At 35.7% G+C, this 16,838-nt stretch overlaps 1 protein-coding gene across 1 annotated transcript in view; it reads left to right on the forward strand.

Moving 5' to 3' along the window:
* Window positions 1-16,838, forward strand: part of LOC121388116 (inositol 1,4,5-trisphosphate receptor type 1-like) — a 103,161-nt gene that overhangs the window by 19,219 nt on the left and 67,104 nt on the right. Inside the window, exons 11-27 of the mRNA XM_041519337.1 lie at window positions 942-1,058; window positions 2,240-2,378; window positions 3,442-3,541; window positions 4,143-4,307; window positions 5,391-5,490; window positions 8,073-8,180; window positions 8,726-8,862; window positions 9,266-9,333; window positions 9,968-10,023; window positions 10,242-10,403; window positions 11,063-11,301; window positions 12,024-12,108; window positions 12,717-12,904; window positions 13,760-13,873; window positions 14,732-14,816; window positions 15,589-15,675; window positions 15,990-16,094. Coding sequence (XP_041375271.1) covers window positions 942-1,058; window positions 2,240-2,378; window positions 3,442-3,541; window positions 4,143-4,307; window positions 5,391-5,490; window positions 8,073-8,180; window positions 8,726-8,862; window positions 9,266-9,333; window positions 9,968-10,023; window positions 10,242-10,403; window positions 11,063-11,301; window positions 12,024-12,108; window positions 12,717-12,904; window positions 13,760-13,873; window positions 14,732-14,816; window positions 15,589-15,675; window positions 15,990-16,094 — 2,055 coding nt within the window. The remainder of the gene's footprint in view (window positions 1-941; window positions 1,059-2,239; window positions 2,379-3,441; window positions 3,542-4,142; window positions 4,308-5,390; window positions 5,491-8,072; window positions 8,181-8,725; window positions 8,863-9,265; window positions 9,334-9,967; window positions 10,024-10,241; window positions 10,404-11,062; window positions 11,302-12,023; window positions 12,109-12,716; window positions 12,905-13,759; window positions 13,874-14,731; window positions 14,817-15,588; window positions 15,676-15,989; window positions 16,095-16,838) is intronic.

A 16,838-nucleotide genomic window follows, 5' to 3' on the forward strand; every position in this document is an offset into this window, starting at 1 on the left:
TCCAGTGATAGGTTCACAGCAATATATATATAATACTGAAGTTATCTGTTACATGATTGAAATTTTTGAAATATCAATTGTTAATTTGCAAAGGAAGACAATAATCATATCCACACCTACTTAAATAAGTAATATCAAACTGATTCAAGTTTCCTGCCCTGGACAGAGGAGCTGGCCGAGGCCAACACTTGTGCCCAGGACAAGCGTGCACTACCACAGCTTGTTCTGAATGTGCACGTTAAACACTCTGACCTGACCTGACCAAACTGATTCAAAGTGAGTATGAAAAAATGGCCTGTTAAGATTTGAGGCTGTTTAATACAGGTCAGCTTCTGCACTCCACTTTCATGAGCTAACCAAACACCAAGAGGGCGGGACGTAGCCCAGTAGTACAGCGCTCGCTTGATGCACAATCGATCTAGGATCGATTCCCATCAGTGGGCCCATTGAGCTATTTCTCGTTCCAGCCAGTGCTCCACATCTGGTGTAACAAAAAACGTGGTATGTACTATCCTGTCTGTGGGATGGTGCATATAAAAGATCCCTTGCTGCTAATCGAAAAGAGTAGCCCATGAAATGGCCACAGCGGGTGTCATCTCTCAATATCTGTGTGGTCCTTAACCATATGTCTGACGCCATATAACCATAAATAAAATGTGTTGAGTGCGTCGTTAAATAAAATATTTTTTTCCTTCTTCCAAACACCAAGAGAGCACATTGATTTATTAATCATCGGCTGTTGGATGTCAAACATTTGCTAATTCTGACATACTTTCTTCAGAGAAAACAATTCTTAATTAGTTTTTCCCTTGTTATTATTATTTTTTATAACCCTTTAGGAGTGGCTTTGAAAACCTTGTTGAAATGCTATGTTAGAAACCAAATTAGCTACTGCTTAAAAAGTACTGAGGTGTTGTTAAAAATGCTTGGCTTGTTTGTAGGTGGTCAAAGACCTGGTGACGATCTTCCCGGTTCTGCGAGACTGGCTGGCTGAATTCCTCAATGAGAACTGTACCATGACGGCCTCCATGATTGGTCGAAATCTGCTCATTGAACAGGCAAGTCAGACTGACCGCTATGTGCCTACTGTGAAAAAATAGCAACTACATAATGCTGTTCAGTATATATGCCTTTTATGGTTTAATAATCGTAATCGTAAACTCTATTAACGTGCTTCTATCCAATTAAGGTTAAGGCACGTCTCTCCCACACCCAATCTCTGGCATGGCTAGTGGTTAAGTGTAGAACAGAAAAATTACTTATTAATGTGTCAATTTTGAATTATTTATAAAAAGGGGGTAGGAAAATTTTGACACATCATTCAAATAATCAATAGTATTTATATAAAAATTAGTTTTAGTTAATTTAGTGTGATGCTTATTTTTGACTGGGCAATTCCGAAAAGGTAAATAAAACAAGAAAAATTACATAATCTATATGCCCTTAAAAAAAGATTAAAGGAGGGCAATTCTAAGTGCCCAAAAAGATTATTAAAAATTTAATCCAACCTAAACGCATGGTTTAATATGAAGGAGTGAGGTTACTCATTAAGATTAATGATGTTTTTGTGTTGTTACCACTGTACTCTGCTCTTCAATTCCATATTTAGAACTGGCCACAAACCACAATTATTTATTCATTATGTTTCTATATAGTGTTAGTTGCTATAGCACTTTTATTCATATCAGTAGGCCCATGGATATTTAATGCACCTTTGCCTGCCTGGGGCCAACATACCCTGAATAAGGACAACCCCTGTTGTCCAGCTCTTTCTCCCAGGATGTTTGCATGGGAGGGATGGTGGCAAACTACACATTCTCCCCTGTCAACTTCAGTCTAAAAGTTGTCACTTCAATGCTGTCTGCCATCAAATAATCACAGTCAAACAGCAGAGTGCTTCCACAGATACATGTATATTTCCAGATTTTGGTCAACCAGATGGGCAGATAACTGTGATCTGTGTCCATCTGAGCTTTTCAGTGCTGTTTTCCTTTATAACTATTATCATTTTGATTTGTATAAATCTTATTTCTCGTTATTATCTATATTCTAGATGTTACATCTACTGCACCACCTGGTCAAGTTCGGTGACTACATTCAAATGACTGTTCTCTCTCTCTTATACAAGTTATTATCTATATTCTAGGTGTTACATCTACTGCACCACCTGGTCAAGTTCGGTGACTACATTCAAATGACTGTTCTCTCTCTCTTATACAAGTTATTATCTATATTCTAGGTGTTACATCTACTGCACCACCTGGTCAAGTTTGGCTACTACATGGACCTGGACGATGTCCGCAGCCTCCTTGTGCCACTACTCAGTCTACTGGATGGACGGCACGACGTCCCCTTCCCCAAGGACTACAAGGGCAAATGTAATCAGAATTGTCATAACACATAAACTACTGCATTTATAGTCTTTTCTAGATACAAGGGCAAATGTAATCAGAATTGTCATAACACATAAACTACCGTATTTATAGTCTTTACTAGATATAAGGGAAAATGTAATCAGAATTGTCATAACACATAAACTACCGCATTTATAGTCTTTACTAGATACAAGGGCAAATGTAATCAAAATTGTCATAACACATAAACTACCGCATTTAGTCTTCACTAGATACAAGGGAAAATGTAATCAGAATTGTATAACACATAAACTACCGCATTTATAGTCTTTACTAGATTCAAGGGCAGATGTCATCAGAATTGTCATAACACATAAACTACCGCGTTTAGTCTTCACTAGATACAAGGGCAAATGTAATCAGAATTGTCATAACACATAAACTACTCCATTTAGTCTTCACTAGATACAAGGGCAAATGTAATCAGAATTGTCATAACACATAAACTACCCCATTTAGTCTTCACTGGGTGCATTGGCAGATCCAAGGTATGGGACTGGGGGATCTGTCCTCCCTTTGTTGCTGGGCAGGAAGCACCCTCATTTGGGGGAAGGGGGCACCAACACTGTCTTTTACATGTGCTTTAGGGTGACAGGAAATATAAAAGGTAGTGGAAAAAAAGAGGAGTGTTATTAGGGGAGGGGCCATAGCCACCCTGGCACCCATCTGGTTATGCTGGTGGTCACCTCTACCACAAAAATTCAAGTTCCCCTTTTGTGAGCAATTTGGGTACAAATTTCATTTCACAAATGCTAAATGTTCATTGAAGTACCCTTGTTGATCTATGTGCCCTTTTGCCCGTGGTCCCTTCTTTGAAATATTTCCTAGGATCTGCCCATATAGCTATCAAAACAACACCTCTCTTTTCATTTTTTATGTTTATTTTAGAGATTTGTATTTTTATATTAGCAAGCAATGTCGTAAAATAATGATGTAATGCCAGACAGACCACAAAATGTGTTTTCCAGTTTGTATATGTTGTGTTCTGAACTTGGATATGTGACTTGGAACTGTGTTTGTGTTTCAGCCTACACCAAGGAGAGTAATCGTGCTGTCGCTCAGTATCGTCAGAGCGGTCGGTTTGAGACTTCGCCTGAAGCATCGGCCGTTGTGAACGCCAAATACCAGTAAGATACAACTCACTGTATAACTCTTTATCACAGACTTATTTCGGTTATTCACATTTATTAGCATGTGATACTAAAAGAATCCTTCATATGTGTCTATGTGGCACAGGGCTATTCCACCTGAGGGTACATAATTTGTTGTCAGGGACGAAGCTTGCTGAGTTCATGACATCATATTATGTACCCGAGGGTGGAATAGCCCTGTCCCACATGGATACATAATGGAGGATTATTTTTCTCCCGTCCAGTAGATGAAAAACAAGCATTTTGGGGGAAATGTGAAAAACCTACATTTTTTATTTTTTATCTTACAATAAAATAGTCATAACCATTCAAAAGATCATACCCAAAAATGGTTTATACTAAAAGTATAAACCAAAAATGATAGTATTAGTGGGTTTTGGACTTAGTTAAGATGCTTATTTCTTTCTAGGGCCATTTGGGTCTTGGACTTATGATGTTTGTTATTTATAGGGCCATGTGGGTTTTGGATTTAAGATGTTTGCTTCTTTCAAGGGGCCATGTGGGTTTTGGACTCAAGATGTTTGTTTCTTTCTAGGGCCATGTGGGTCTTGGACTTAAGATGTTTGTTTCTTTCTAGGGCCATGTGGGTTTTGGACTTACTGTTAACATTCCAGAGGAACCTTCGTCTGAAGGTGTTTGTGACCAAGTTCAAGTACGGGGAGCAGAGTGCGTCGAGGAAGAAGTCACAGACTGTGTTGGAACCCCTGCTGTACGAGACGTACGACCCTTCACTGATGTCCAAGTAAGTCGGGATTTAAAACCCCCCATTAATGTCCAAGTAAGTTGAGATTTAAAAAACCCATTAATGTCCAAGTAAGTCAGGATTTAAAAAAACACATTAATGTCCAAGTAAGTCGGGATTTTAAAAAAACCCAATTAATGTCCAAGTAAGTCGGGATTTAAAAAACACCATTAATGTCCAAGTAAGTCAGGATTTAAAAAACATTAATGTCCAAGTAAGTCTGATGTAAAAAAAAACATCATTAATGTCCAAGTAAGTCAGGATTTAAAAAAAACCAATTAATGTCCAAGTAAGTCTGGATTTAAAAACAACAACATTAATGTCCAAGTAAGTCAGGATTTAAAAAAAAAAAATTAATGTCAAAGTAATCAGTGATCATCTGTGTTACTTTTTGTCCAAGGGGGTGGGACGTAGCAGTGCTCCACAACTGGTGTAACAAAGGCCATGGTATGTACTGTCCTGTCTGTAGGATGGTGCATGTAAAAGATCCCTTGCTGCTAATCGAAAAGAGTAACACATGAAGTGGCGACAGCGGCTTTCCTCTCTCAATATCTGTGTGGTCCTTAACCATATGTCCAACGCCATATAACCGTAAATAAAATGTGTTGAGTGCATCGTTAAATAAAACATTTCCTTCCTTCGTTAATATCCATGGAAATAGTTTGTTTTGGGGTTTTTTGCTTTTTTTTTGGGGGGGGGGGGTGGTGTGTGGAAGGGTGTTGGTGTCTAAGTATCTTTTGATCACTTCTTTTTCTTCAGTAAAACATATCTTTTCATTCTGTGAGGATGGTACGAATTATTGTACATGCTTTATTTAAACACTAATTTTGGCTAAACATATAGCATCAGTTTATAAGTTAAACATGAAAACAAATGTGATTTTAAATTAAATGAAACCTCATTTTAATATCTCACTTTTTGTATAACTCCAAGAACTGTTACCATTAATAATAATTGTCATTGAAATGAAACATTACATGTTTTGTAAGCCTTGTTCTAAAATATATTAATTATCTATTTTATACTACTATGTAGTTGTATATATGTATGGATATTTATATATTATATGTGATATGTTAACAGGAAAGCATTACGGAAACAGAAAGAGGTTCTAAAGGAATTGCGAGAGATGTTCAATGCGTCAGCCATATTTGATTTAGACAGCACAACGGCTATCTTACTGGTAATTGTTACTGACCAGGTGTCTTAAAGGCACATTCCTGAGTTTGCTGCAATTTTTAAGATTTTATCGACTAACAGAGACTTTTTAACGATTGTAATTACATATCAAATATATTGTTTTACATAAAATATGAGTGGCTGTATACTAAACTACATGTGTAGGTTAAATTTCATTTTATTTCCTAAAATTAATGTTTTTCGTACATACAAAATTATTTGAAGACAAAATCTAATTTGGGCTTCTTACAAATATTAAGATGACCAGAAACACATTGAATATACAGACACTGATATTCTAAACAAGAAAATATATTTAATATGTAAATTTAATCATAGAACTATTTTATTAGTCAGAGCAGATTTGTTCTGCTATACCTTGACCCACCATTTTAGAAGCGAAAATATGATGATGAATGAAAAATTTAAAGAAATATGGCTGAAACAAAATGAGTTGAATTGATGTGAGTGGAAGAGTAGCTGCAAACAGTACTGTACGTAATACATTTGACACAATGGTCTTACATGTATCCTTTTTCGTATAACATACTTAATATAAGAATAACAAAATGCTTGTTAACCAAGGATTTTTTAACACTTGCACACCAATACAGATGAGTTTGTGTATACAGTGAAACCTCGCAAGACCGGACCCTCTGTAAACCGGAATACCCTCAAAATCAAAAGTTTTTCAGAGTTCTTTTTAAAAACCAGTACATAAATGAACCTCTCTAAACCAGATCCCTATTATTACCGAACATTTGTATTGGTCTCAAGGGTGTACGGTATACAGGGGTTTCACTATATATGGATGTTCATTACATGAATACAGGACAACTCACAGTTACTTGATTTTCATCTCTAGCCAATAATCAAAGGAAAGTTATTTAGTATATTCTCTGATCTAGCCAGTAATCAAAGGAAAGTCATTTAGTATATTCTCTGATCTAGCCAATAATAAAAGGAAAGTCATTTAGTATATTCTCTGATCTAACCAGTAATGAAAGGAAAGTCATTTAGTATATTCTCTGATCTAGCCAATAATGAAAGGAAAGTCATTTAGTATATTCTCTGATCTAGCCAGTAATGAAAGGAAAGTCATTTAGTATATTCTCTGATCTAGCCAGTAATGAAAGGAAAGTCATTTAGTATATTCTCTGATCTAGCCAGTAATGAAAGGAAAGTCATTTAGTATATTCTCTGATCTAGCCAATAATGAAAGGAAAGTCATTTAGTATATTCTCTGATCTAGCCAATAATGAAAGGAAAGTCATTTAGTATATTCTCTGATCTAGCCAATAATGAAAGGAAAGTCATTTAGTATATTCTCTGATCTAGCCAATAATGAAAGGAAAGTCATTTAGTATATTCTCTGATCTAGCCAGTAATGAAAGGAAAGTCATTTAGTATATTCTCTGATCTAGCCAATAATGAAAGGAAAGTCATTTAGTATATTCTCTGATCTAGCCAATAATGAAAGGAAAGTCATTTAGTATATTCTCTGATCTAGCCAGTAATGAAAGGAAAGTCATTTAGTATATTCTCTGATCTAGCCAGTAATGAAAGGAAAGTCATTTAGTATATTCTCTGATCTAGCCAGTAATGAAAGGAAAGTCATTTAGTATATTCTCTGATCTAGCCAATAATGAAAGGAAAGTCATTTAGTATATTCTCTGATCTAGCCAATAATGAAAGGAAAGTCATTTAGTATATTCTCTGATCTAGCCAATAATGAAAGGAAAGTCATTTAGTATATTCTCTGATCTAACCAGTAATGAAAGGAAAGTCATTTAGTATATTCTCTGATCTAACCAGTAATGAAAGGAAAGTCATTTAGTATATTCTCTGATCTAGCCAGTAATGAAAGGAAAGTCATTTAGTATATTCTCTGATCTAGCCAATAATGAAAGGAAAGTCATTTAGTATATTCTCTGATCTAGCCAATAATGAAAGGAAAGTCATTTAGTATATTCTCTGATCTAACCAATAATGAAAGGAAAGTCATTTAGTATATTCTCTGATCTAGCCAATAATGAAGGGAAAGTCATTTAGTATATTCTCTGATCTAGCCAATAATGAAAGGAAAGTCATTTAGTATATTCTCTGATCTAGCCAATAATGAAAGGAAAGTCATTTAGTATATTCTCTGATCTAGCCAATAATGAAAGGAAAGTCATTTAGTATATTCTCTGATCTAGCCAATAATGAAAGGAAAGTCATTTAGTATATTCTCTGATCTAGCCAATAATGAAAGGAAAGTCATTTAGTATATTCTCTGATCTAGCCAATAATGAAAGGAAAGTCATTTAGTATATTCTCTGATCTAGCCAATAATGAAAGGAAAGTCATTTAGTATATTCTCTGATCTAGCCAATAATGAAAGGAAAGTCATTTAGTATATTCTCTGATCTAGCCAATAATGAAAGGAAAGTCATTTAGTATATTCTCTGATCTAGCCAATAATGAAAGGAAAGTCATTTAGTATATTCTCTGATCTAGCCAATAATGAAAGGAAAGTCATTTAGTATATTCTCTGATCTAGCCAATAATCAAAGGAAAGTCATTTAGTATATTCTCTGATTGTAGGACCTGTCTAACTACAAATATGACAAGATGGTTGTCAAGTCTCTCGATATCCTCAACAAGATGTACTCGTCGCAGAACGACATGTTCAAACTAGCCAACGAGGCTCAGGTATGTTGATGAATGTCTTCACCAGTTTGTCTTTGTATGGGAGTCGGTGGGTGGGGTTTCTGGCTTAGTGGGTAGTGGGTAGAGTGCTTGCATGCAGTGCTTGCTTTGGAGGATCAAACTCCTTAGTATAGACCCATTCTCTGATGTGTTTGTTTTTTCATGTCCCAACCACTGTTCCGCAAATGGCATTTAAAAGATCCCTTGCTGCTAATGGAAAAATGTAGCCGGTTTCCTCTGCAAACTACATGTTACAATTGCCAGATCATTAACAAATCAATGTGCTCTAGTGGTGTTGTTAAAGAAAACAAACTTTAACTGTGTATTCTGGAGTAGGATGTAACTTGATGGTAGTGGGGATGGTTTATTGTATATGATTGATTTTACCCAAAGGCATATTGTATATACAACTATTTAGGGTTTGTTATATATAAACAATTACTTTATTTTTGTGTATTTCAGGTTTTGTTATATAAATAGTTAAATTTATTTTTGTGTATTTCAGGTTTTGTTATATAACTAATTATATTTGTTTTTGTGTATTTCAGGTTTTGCTGAGTCACGACTCGGCCCGGGTTCACCGTGAAGTTCAGAGGTCGCTGCCCACTCTGCGACGTCTTGCCCATGCCAAGTTAAACGAACAACAGGTTCAGCTCATGTGTGACGTCCTGGATGAGCTCGCGGAGTGAGTTACTTAAACAAAACAAAACAGTCTTACAGACAGAGCAATCATTAATTAAATATACAAACATATTAAAGAACCAAATGTGCTTTGGCTTGAATAAACTTAATATACACATAAAATCAGTTGTTGAATGTGTCTTAACAGTTCAGAAAAATTTAATATAAAAAATACATTTTCTTACATCTTTACCATTGTTTTTGTTTGTGTTGTATATAGCTGCAATCTTTTCCCAGAGTATTCTGTAAGATATTAAGCAAAACGTCCAATTACACAAGATTTAGAATCTTTGTGTCTTGCATTCTCAATGTGTAAATATTAAAATTATATTCAATGTTGCATTTCACCGAACATAAACCTTTTTGATGTTGAGATTTTGTTAATTAATTTGGATTCTATTTTTCAGATTTTGTCATCTGCCAAAAACACCTGAAGAACCCCATCACATGAACCAGAACATAATGATCAGTCATGGTAAACTGTCCGTCCATCTGTTTGTCTATCTGTCTTTTAGTCTGTCTGTATGTCTATCCATCTGTCAGTCTATCTGTCTGTTTGTCCATCTGTTTGTCTATCTGTCTGTTTGTCCATCTGTTTGTCCATGTGTCTGTCTGTCTGTCTGTCCATCTGTTTGTTTTATTTTTCTGTAACCAGCCGTCTTTAATTACTTGGATCTTTGTTCTGTTATTCTCAATCCTCAGCTGTGGGTTTCAGTATCATCATTTTATCTTTATCTACTTCCATGGGGCATTCACATTTTATGGGAAAAATAATGTTATTACCTTGTGGGTTCATCAGTATTTTTGTTTTTAAATTAGCAAACGTTTTTGTTGCATTAAGTTCAGTGTCTCAAAACTAATATATAGGTGGTTCAAAATGTGCTATTTTTCATTACCATGAATGCATCTACAGTTTTAAAAACTTGTCAATCTCCCCTTGCCAAACCATGCTATCATTTACTAATGAAAAACATAAATTTTCTATAAATAATTAAGTTGCTCTATAAATTTTAACTTTCTTTAGTCTTATATATGTAGGTGGGTTTTTTCTAAAATATTTACACTGCTATATTGTATTTATGGGATGAACACATTTTGTGTTTTTCTAGGTATACTGAACATTATGCTTGAAGTTCTGTCACAGGAGATTGATGCCAAACTTATTGTAAGTATACATTAGGAAAATAGTATTATTAGTTTGAAAATTACTAAAAATTATCTCTTGACTGCTCAGGTCGAATGGCGAATGCAGCTCAAAAGAGCCTCACTGCATTCGCCATTCTAACCTTTGCAGGATAAAGCCGATATCTTAAGACAGTAACCAGTTATTCTCTATATATAAGAATGAGAAGTCGTGTTTACTCCCTGTGATGTGTTACCTAGGAGCAGTACCACGGCATGGAGAAGGTGTTCAAGAAGACGCTGTACGTGCTGAAGCTGTTGATCCGAGAGAACCACAAAGTGCAAGACTGGATCTTCAACAACCTCGACACCCTCCTTGACGTGCAGATCGTACAGTCGGACATGGCCATCGCTTTGAAAGAGGTATTGTATAGCACATGTCTTATGTCTTATGTTTAAACACTGAATTGAGATACCAGTACACTGTATGCAGTATCAGGCCTGAAACCTCTCAAAACTGGATCCTCTGTAAACTGGAATTCCCTCAAAACCTGACATTTTTCATAGTCCTTTTTTAAAAATCAGTTCAGAACCTCTCTAAAATGGATATCTCTTAAAACTGGACATTTTACTTGGTCCTGAGGGTGTCCGGTTTAGAGGGGTGTCACTATATATGGGTGGATGTATGGACTGTTATTTACAAATACATTTCTAGGCTTTTGCTAACTAGATATTAATTACATTGACTAAGATAGGATTTGACATCTCATAGCTTGTTTTAAACTAGATGTGAACAGATCTATATCACTGAGATTGAAAGGAGTAGCCTGTTTTAAAACCTAAATCAAGGGTTGAAATTACCATATGTTAGACACTAAATAGTATCACTAAAGAAATATTCCTTGCCATTAAATGATCTGGATGTTCTTAGGAAACCAAGAATCATGTCTGCAGGTTCACTTCTAGCCACAAAACCACAAAAGGTACATACCTCAGGAACAGGGATCCAGAGACTTTATCTTGCAGGTGTTTATCGGTAACCAGGAGTGATAAAACCCCCTAAAACCATCTTTATCTTCCAGGTCTTTATCGGTAACCAGGCGACATGTCTGAAGGTGCACTCGCGACAGATCCAGCGCATCGTGCTGCTGGCGGCAGAGTGTCAGGACACAGCGCCCGAGTTCCTCGAACTCCTCAAGGTGCTTGTCAAGGTGGAGGGACTCGATCTGACCATCAAGAGAAACCAGGCCCTCGTTATGAAGTACATCATGCAGACCTTCAAGAAGGCAGCTTACGTCCTCGACCAGGACAGAGAGAAGAGGTGAGTGATTCTGACCATCAAGAGAAATCAGGACAGATAGAAGAGGTGAGTGATTCTGACCATCAAGAGAAACCAGGACAGAGAGAACAGGTGAGTGATTCTGACCATCAAGAGAAACCAGGACAGAGAGAACAGGTGAGTGATTCTGACCATGAAAAGAAACCAGGACAGAGAAGAGGTGTTATTCTCGACATGAACAAACCTGAATGCCATTTGTTTATCATGTTAAGAGTCCAGATCATGCAGATTTTTAGTAACACAGCATACATTCTCGACGAAGACAAAAAGAAGAAGTTAGTTCTTTTGAACATCTTCAAACTGAATCCTATTTGTTACAGTGTTAAAGAGTCTGGACCATGCAGGCTTTCAGTAAGGTGGCATGATTTCTCAACCAAGACATGAGTAGAGTTACTGTAAGTCCTGAATTTCTATATTATTTCACTAATGGAAAACAAAGAGAATCATTGACCATTGTGAGGTATATATAATTCAGTTGCAAACTTGCAGGAATTTTTTTTATTTGTCAGGACCTTGGCAAACATTGGCCCTTACAGATATTTGTTTCCCTTGAGTTAGAATTGCCTGATCTATATCTCACAATGGTGATAGATTCCTTAATTCTGATTTCTAAACACTGAGTATGTCAGTCTCAGAGAATATCTAAGGATGGGAGAAAGTAAATTATATAAATAAAGATTTTATTGTCTGCTGTTAATTTTCAGAGAGAAGATTCTGCTGAACAAAATGGAGATTGGTCACCTGACCTACTTTGTCAACCTTGTTGACCTTTTGGCAACTTGTGCCGAGGTATGTCACACAGCTGAGCCGGGTAACATAAAGCACTCGTAACACATACGCCATACATAATGTTTGGTGTACGTCTGACATAAGTGTTACGAGTGCCGTGTGTTACCGGGCCCAGCTTGTTTCTTTGTTTTTTGTGTATTTTTGTTATCTTAGTAACCAAATATTATTTAATCTTCAAATGTCTACAGTATTTAAAAAGAGCCCACACTTTGAAATCCTGTGACAGGTAGATATAAGGCTTACTAGATGCACTTAGAGTGAAAAAGGGGCTTAATGTTTAAAAACTGTATTGAATATAAAAATAATTCTTCGAAAATAATGTCATTCAAACACTAGGTATTTACTGACATAGATTTGCAGGATGAAAACAATTTGAAATAGATTTTCTTTACAAAAAACAAAATTTTAAAAATTAAATTTCTCTTGACATACTGAGTGCTTTTCCTTATGCCAATAAAATTCTGAAACATGATTTATGATTAGCTAGTGATTAAGATTATATTTTGAGAAACAATATATCTGGGCATGTAGGTTGTCAAACTTTTACCTCATTCTTTTGTTCTTTGTACAATAAAATATGTTTTCAATCAACCTGCACGTGGTTGCAGGGTGAGAACAAGTTCATCGAGTCGCTGTGCCAGACGATCCTGCCGGTGGAGGAGTTGCTATGGGTGATGAACCATGCGGAGATCGACGCCAACCTCAAGAAACCGTTCATCAAGTTCATGTTGTGGGTCTACATGAAGACATCCGGGAACCTGGTGGAGAGCGGCGCCGCAGACCTGCAACACGACAAGTTAGTGTGGTCTGTCGTATACATATATATATATAGACAGACAGACCTACAACACGACAAGTTAGTGTGGTCTGTTGTATACAGACATATATATATATATACAGACAGACCTGCAACATGACAAGTTAGTATGGTCTGTCATATACAGAAATATATATATATATATATAGACAGACCTGCAACACGACAAGTTAGTGTGGTCTTGTGTATACAGACATATATATATCAGACAGACATCCATTCTTCCAACCAGTTCATCCCTTCCATCCCACCTATCTACGCACCCATCCATCCATCCTTCACAATCCATCCATCCATAAACAATCCATCCATCCATCCACAAATCAAGAATCCATTCATCCACTTATCCACCCAATCATCCACCCAACCATCCATCCATCCATCCATCCATCCATTCATCCATCCATCAATCTATCCATCCCTCCTTCCACTCAATCCAATTATGCATCCATCCACCTAACGATCCATCCAATTCATACCTTCCATCCCATCCATCCACACAGTCCATCCATCCATCCATCCACCCAATCCAATTATGCACCCATCCATCTACCCAACCATCCATCCAATTTATACCTTCTATCCCATCCATCCATCCACTCTGTCCATCCATCCATCCATCCAATTCATATCTTCCATCCTATCCAATCATCCATCCATCCATCCATTCATCCATTCATCCGTCCATCCACAAAACAAACTTTTAACTTTTAAACCAAATATTTCCTCCATGCCATCATCAATGTAGAAACAGCCCTTGTATTTTCTTACAGTAAGATATTTTCGATTTTTGTTTATGTCCTTGTTTCTCATCTTGTCAATTTGTTTTCTTAGAGACATGTGGGACTTCATTTGCTCAACATTAGGGGAGATAAACCAGCTGACAGACTATGCGAACCGCCACCCGGACCGACTGGCGTATCTACTGAAGACTCCACCAGCAAACCAGTAAGAACAGTAGCTCATATCTTGTAGGGATTTTAATTCGGGTACACAGTGGTGTAGCCATGACAAAAAATTCCCCCACCTTGTTTGTTTACTCAATCAAATTGTGTGTGTAGTCCTTGTTGTAAAGGTGGGATGTAGTCCAGTTGTAAAGCGTTTGCTTGATGCACAGTTGGTGTGAGATCAATCACTGTCATTGGGCCTATTGGACTATCTCTTGTTCCAGCCAGTGCACCACGACTGGTATATCAAAGGATGTGGTATGTGCTATCCTGTCTGTGGGATGGTATATATAAAAGATACTTTGCTACTTATGGAAACAAATTTGACGTACAGTAGCTGATGATTAATAAATCAATGTGCTCTAGTGGTGTCGTTAAAACAAACAAACAGAAAAACCTAGTTAATGTTGTAAATATACAGAACTTGACCTATATTGTTTTGACTTCTTATTAATTGCACAAGTTTATTTTGTGTAAGAATATATACCACAAGACTGCATAGTGGTTGAATGGTATTTTCTGGTGAAAAATAAAATTGTTCAATAAATAGGAAGTGAAAACAACATATGTGAAGTTATGTATTTATTACATAGCTTTTTTTGTTGTTGACAAAAATGGTTTTTAATTTAACATCATAAGTACACTTTATTAAGTCTATGATTAATATTCGTTTCATGGATTTCAGTTTTAGTATTTAAGTAGATCTGAAATTGTGATCACTGTTTCCAGCTGATTTTTTATTTGAATGTATGTAAAATTACGATACTTGTTTTCAGTTTTGCCATTTGAGTGTATCTAAAAATGTACTAGTTGAGTTTGGTGATTTTAGAATGTCTAAAATTACTCTGATTATTTCCAGTTTTGTGGCAGACAGTTCTGACACGAGATCCGTGATGCACGGCAGTCTGTTCTACGTGCTGGACGGCGTGATGCCCTTCCTCAACGTAAGACATTCATATTTACATTATCCTTGTTTTAAATACAAAACATATTGCAAGTAATTCATTCTGATTTTACTATAAGATATTGATTACAGCAACCAGTTATATTAAATATATTAATATTCTGAATTAATTATTTGATTGTTTTTAAATTGATAAATAATTATAGCACATTATTGTTTGATTGCTTTCTATTTAGTACCATATTTCCTCTTTTCAGCTGTATAGCATTAAATATTTTATTTTTTAAGAAGCTCATTTAATATCCTATAAGTAGCATAGTTTTCTTATTTCAATAGCAGGGCTTCTAGAATTTTTATAAAATTCACTAGCCATGGGATCAGTAATTTTAAAAAGTGACTAGCCACGATTAAAAATCCACTAGCCCTACGTTACTTTAAAGTAAATACAATTTTACTATTAGTAATAAAGAGGGAGATAGAGCTTAAAACCACTAAGATTGGGTGGATTGGGGGAGTGGTGGCAGGATATTTATATTTACAAAATCCGACTTAAATGCAGTATTTGACAACTTTTTTTCACTAGCCGTCGGGCATGGCAATAGTAGTTATTTACTAGCCCAACACTGAATATCACGAGTCACGGGAGTGGGGCTACCATAACCCTTGATATACAAAGTAGATAGGGCCAATTGTTTTAACAGTTTACTTTGTTAGAAGTTTGGAGACTTTTTATTTTAGGATTTTATTATAAAATGAGTTTTTCCCATTTGAACAAATTTACAGATTGTTCAATATTGTATGTTTGTTTTTAGTTGTTCTACACAGTGTTCTATTCACCAGACAAAGATGTCTACTCTAATGAAGTCAATACAACAGAATCTCTTGCTAATTCTTTAGTGGTAAGAATACCTTCTGATACATTTACATGTATCTCCCTTTTAATCTGTTTTTCTTCTGAACTTCCATTTCAATGTGCTGATTACATGCAAGTTTTGTGATTGCATTAAAATGTTTACATACATTTTTCGTACAAATTTTTGAAAATATCAGTAATCATTTTACTTATTTATTTAGTATCTAGCATAGCTTTTTATTAATATATTGCACTTTTTATTTTTTTTTATCTATAAGTTATTCTTTAAAACATCCATCACAAAACACCAAATACTAGTTTCTAATGAATTTTAATTATGATTTGATTTGTGTTTTGCAGGCGCTGTGTGACTCGATGGGATCCATGATAACACATCCCGCTCACATGAAGACCATGGTGATGTGTGTCACTACGGTCGTCTCCGTGTCCAACTCTTCAAAACCTGTATGTTACAGTATATCACATACAATATCTCTTGTACTGTATGTCACAGTATATCACATACAGTATCTCTTGTACTGTATGTCACAGTATATCACATGCAGTATCTCTTGTACTGTATGTCACAGTATATCACATACAGTATCTCTTGTACTGTATGTCACAGTATATCACATACAGTATCTCTTGTACTGTATGTCAAAGTATATCACATACAATATCTCTTGTACTGTATATCACAGCATATCACATAGTACTATATGTCACAGTATATCACATACAATATCTCTTGTACTGTATATCACAGCATATCACATAGTACTATATGTCATAGTATATCACATACAATATCACTTGTACTGTATGTCACAGTATATCACATACAGTATCTCTTGTACTGTATGTCACAGTATATCACATACAATATCTCTTGTACTGTATGTCACAGTATATCACATACAATATCTCTTGTACTGTATGTCACAGTATATCACATACAATATCTCTTGTACTGTATATCACAGCATATCACATAGTACTATATGTCACAGTATATCCATACAATATCTCTTGTACTGTATATCACAGCATGTCACATATTACTATATGTCACAGTATATCACATACAATATCACTTGTACTGTATGTCACAGTATATCACATACAATATATCTTGTACTGTATGTCACAGTATATCACATACAATATCTCTTATACTGTATATCACATACAGTATCTCTTGTACTG

This window comes from Gigantopelta aegis, chromosome 14 (genome assembly GCF_016097555.1).
Source record: "Gigantopelta aegis isolate Gae_Host chromosome 14, Gae_host_genome, whole genome shotgun sequence".
Lineage (NCBI taxonomy): Eukaryota > Metazoa > Mollusca > Gastropoda > Neomphalida > Peltospiridae > Gigantopelta > Gigantopelta aegis.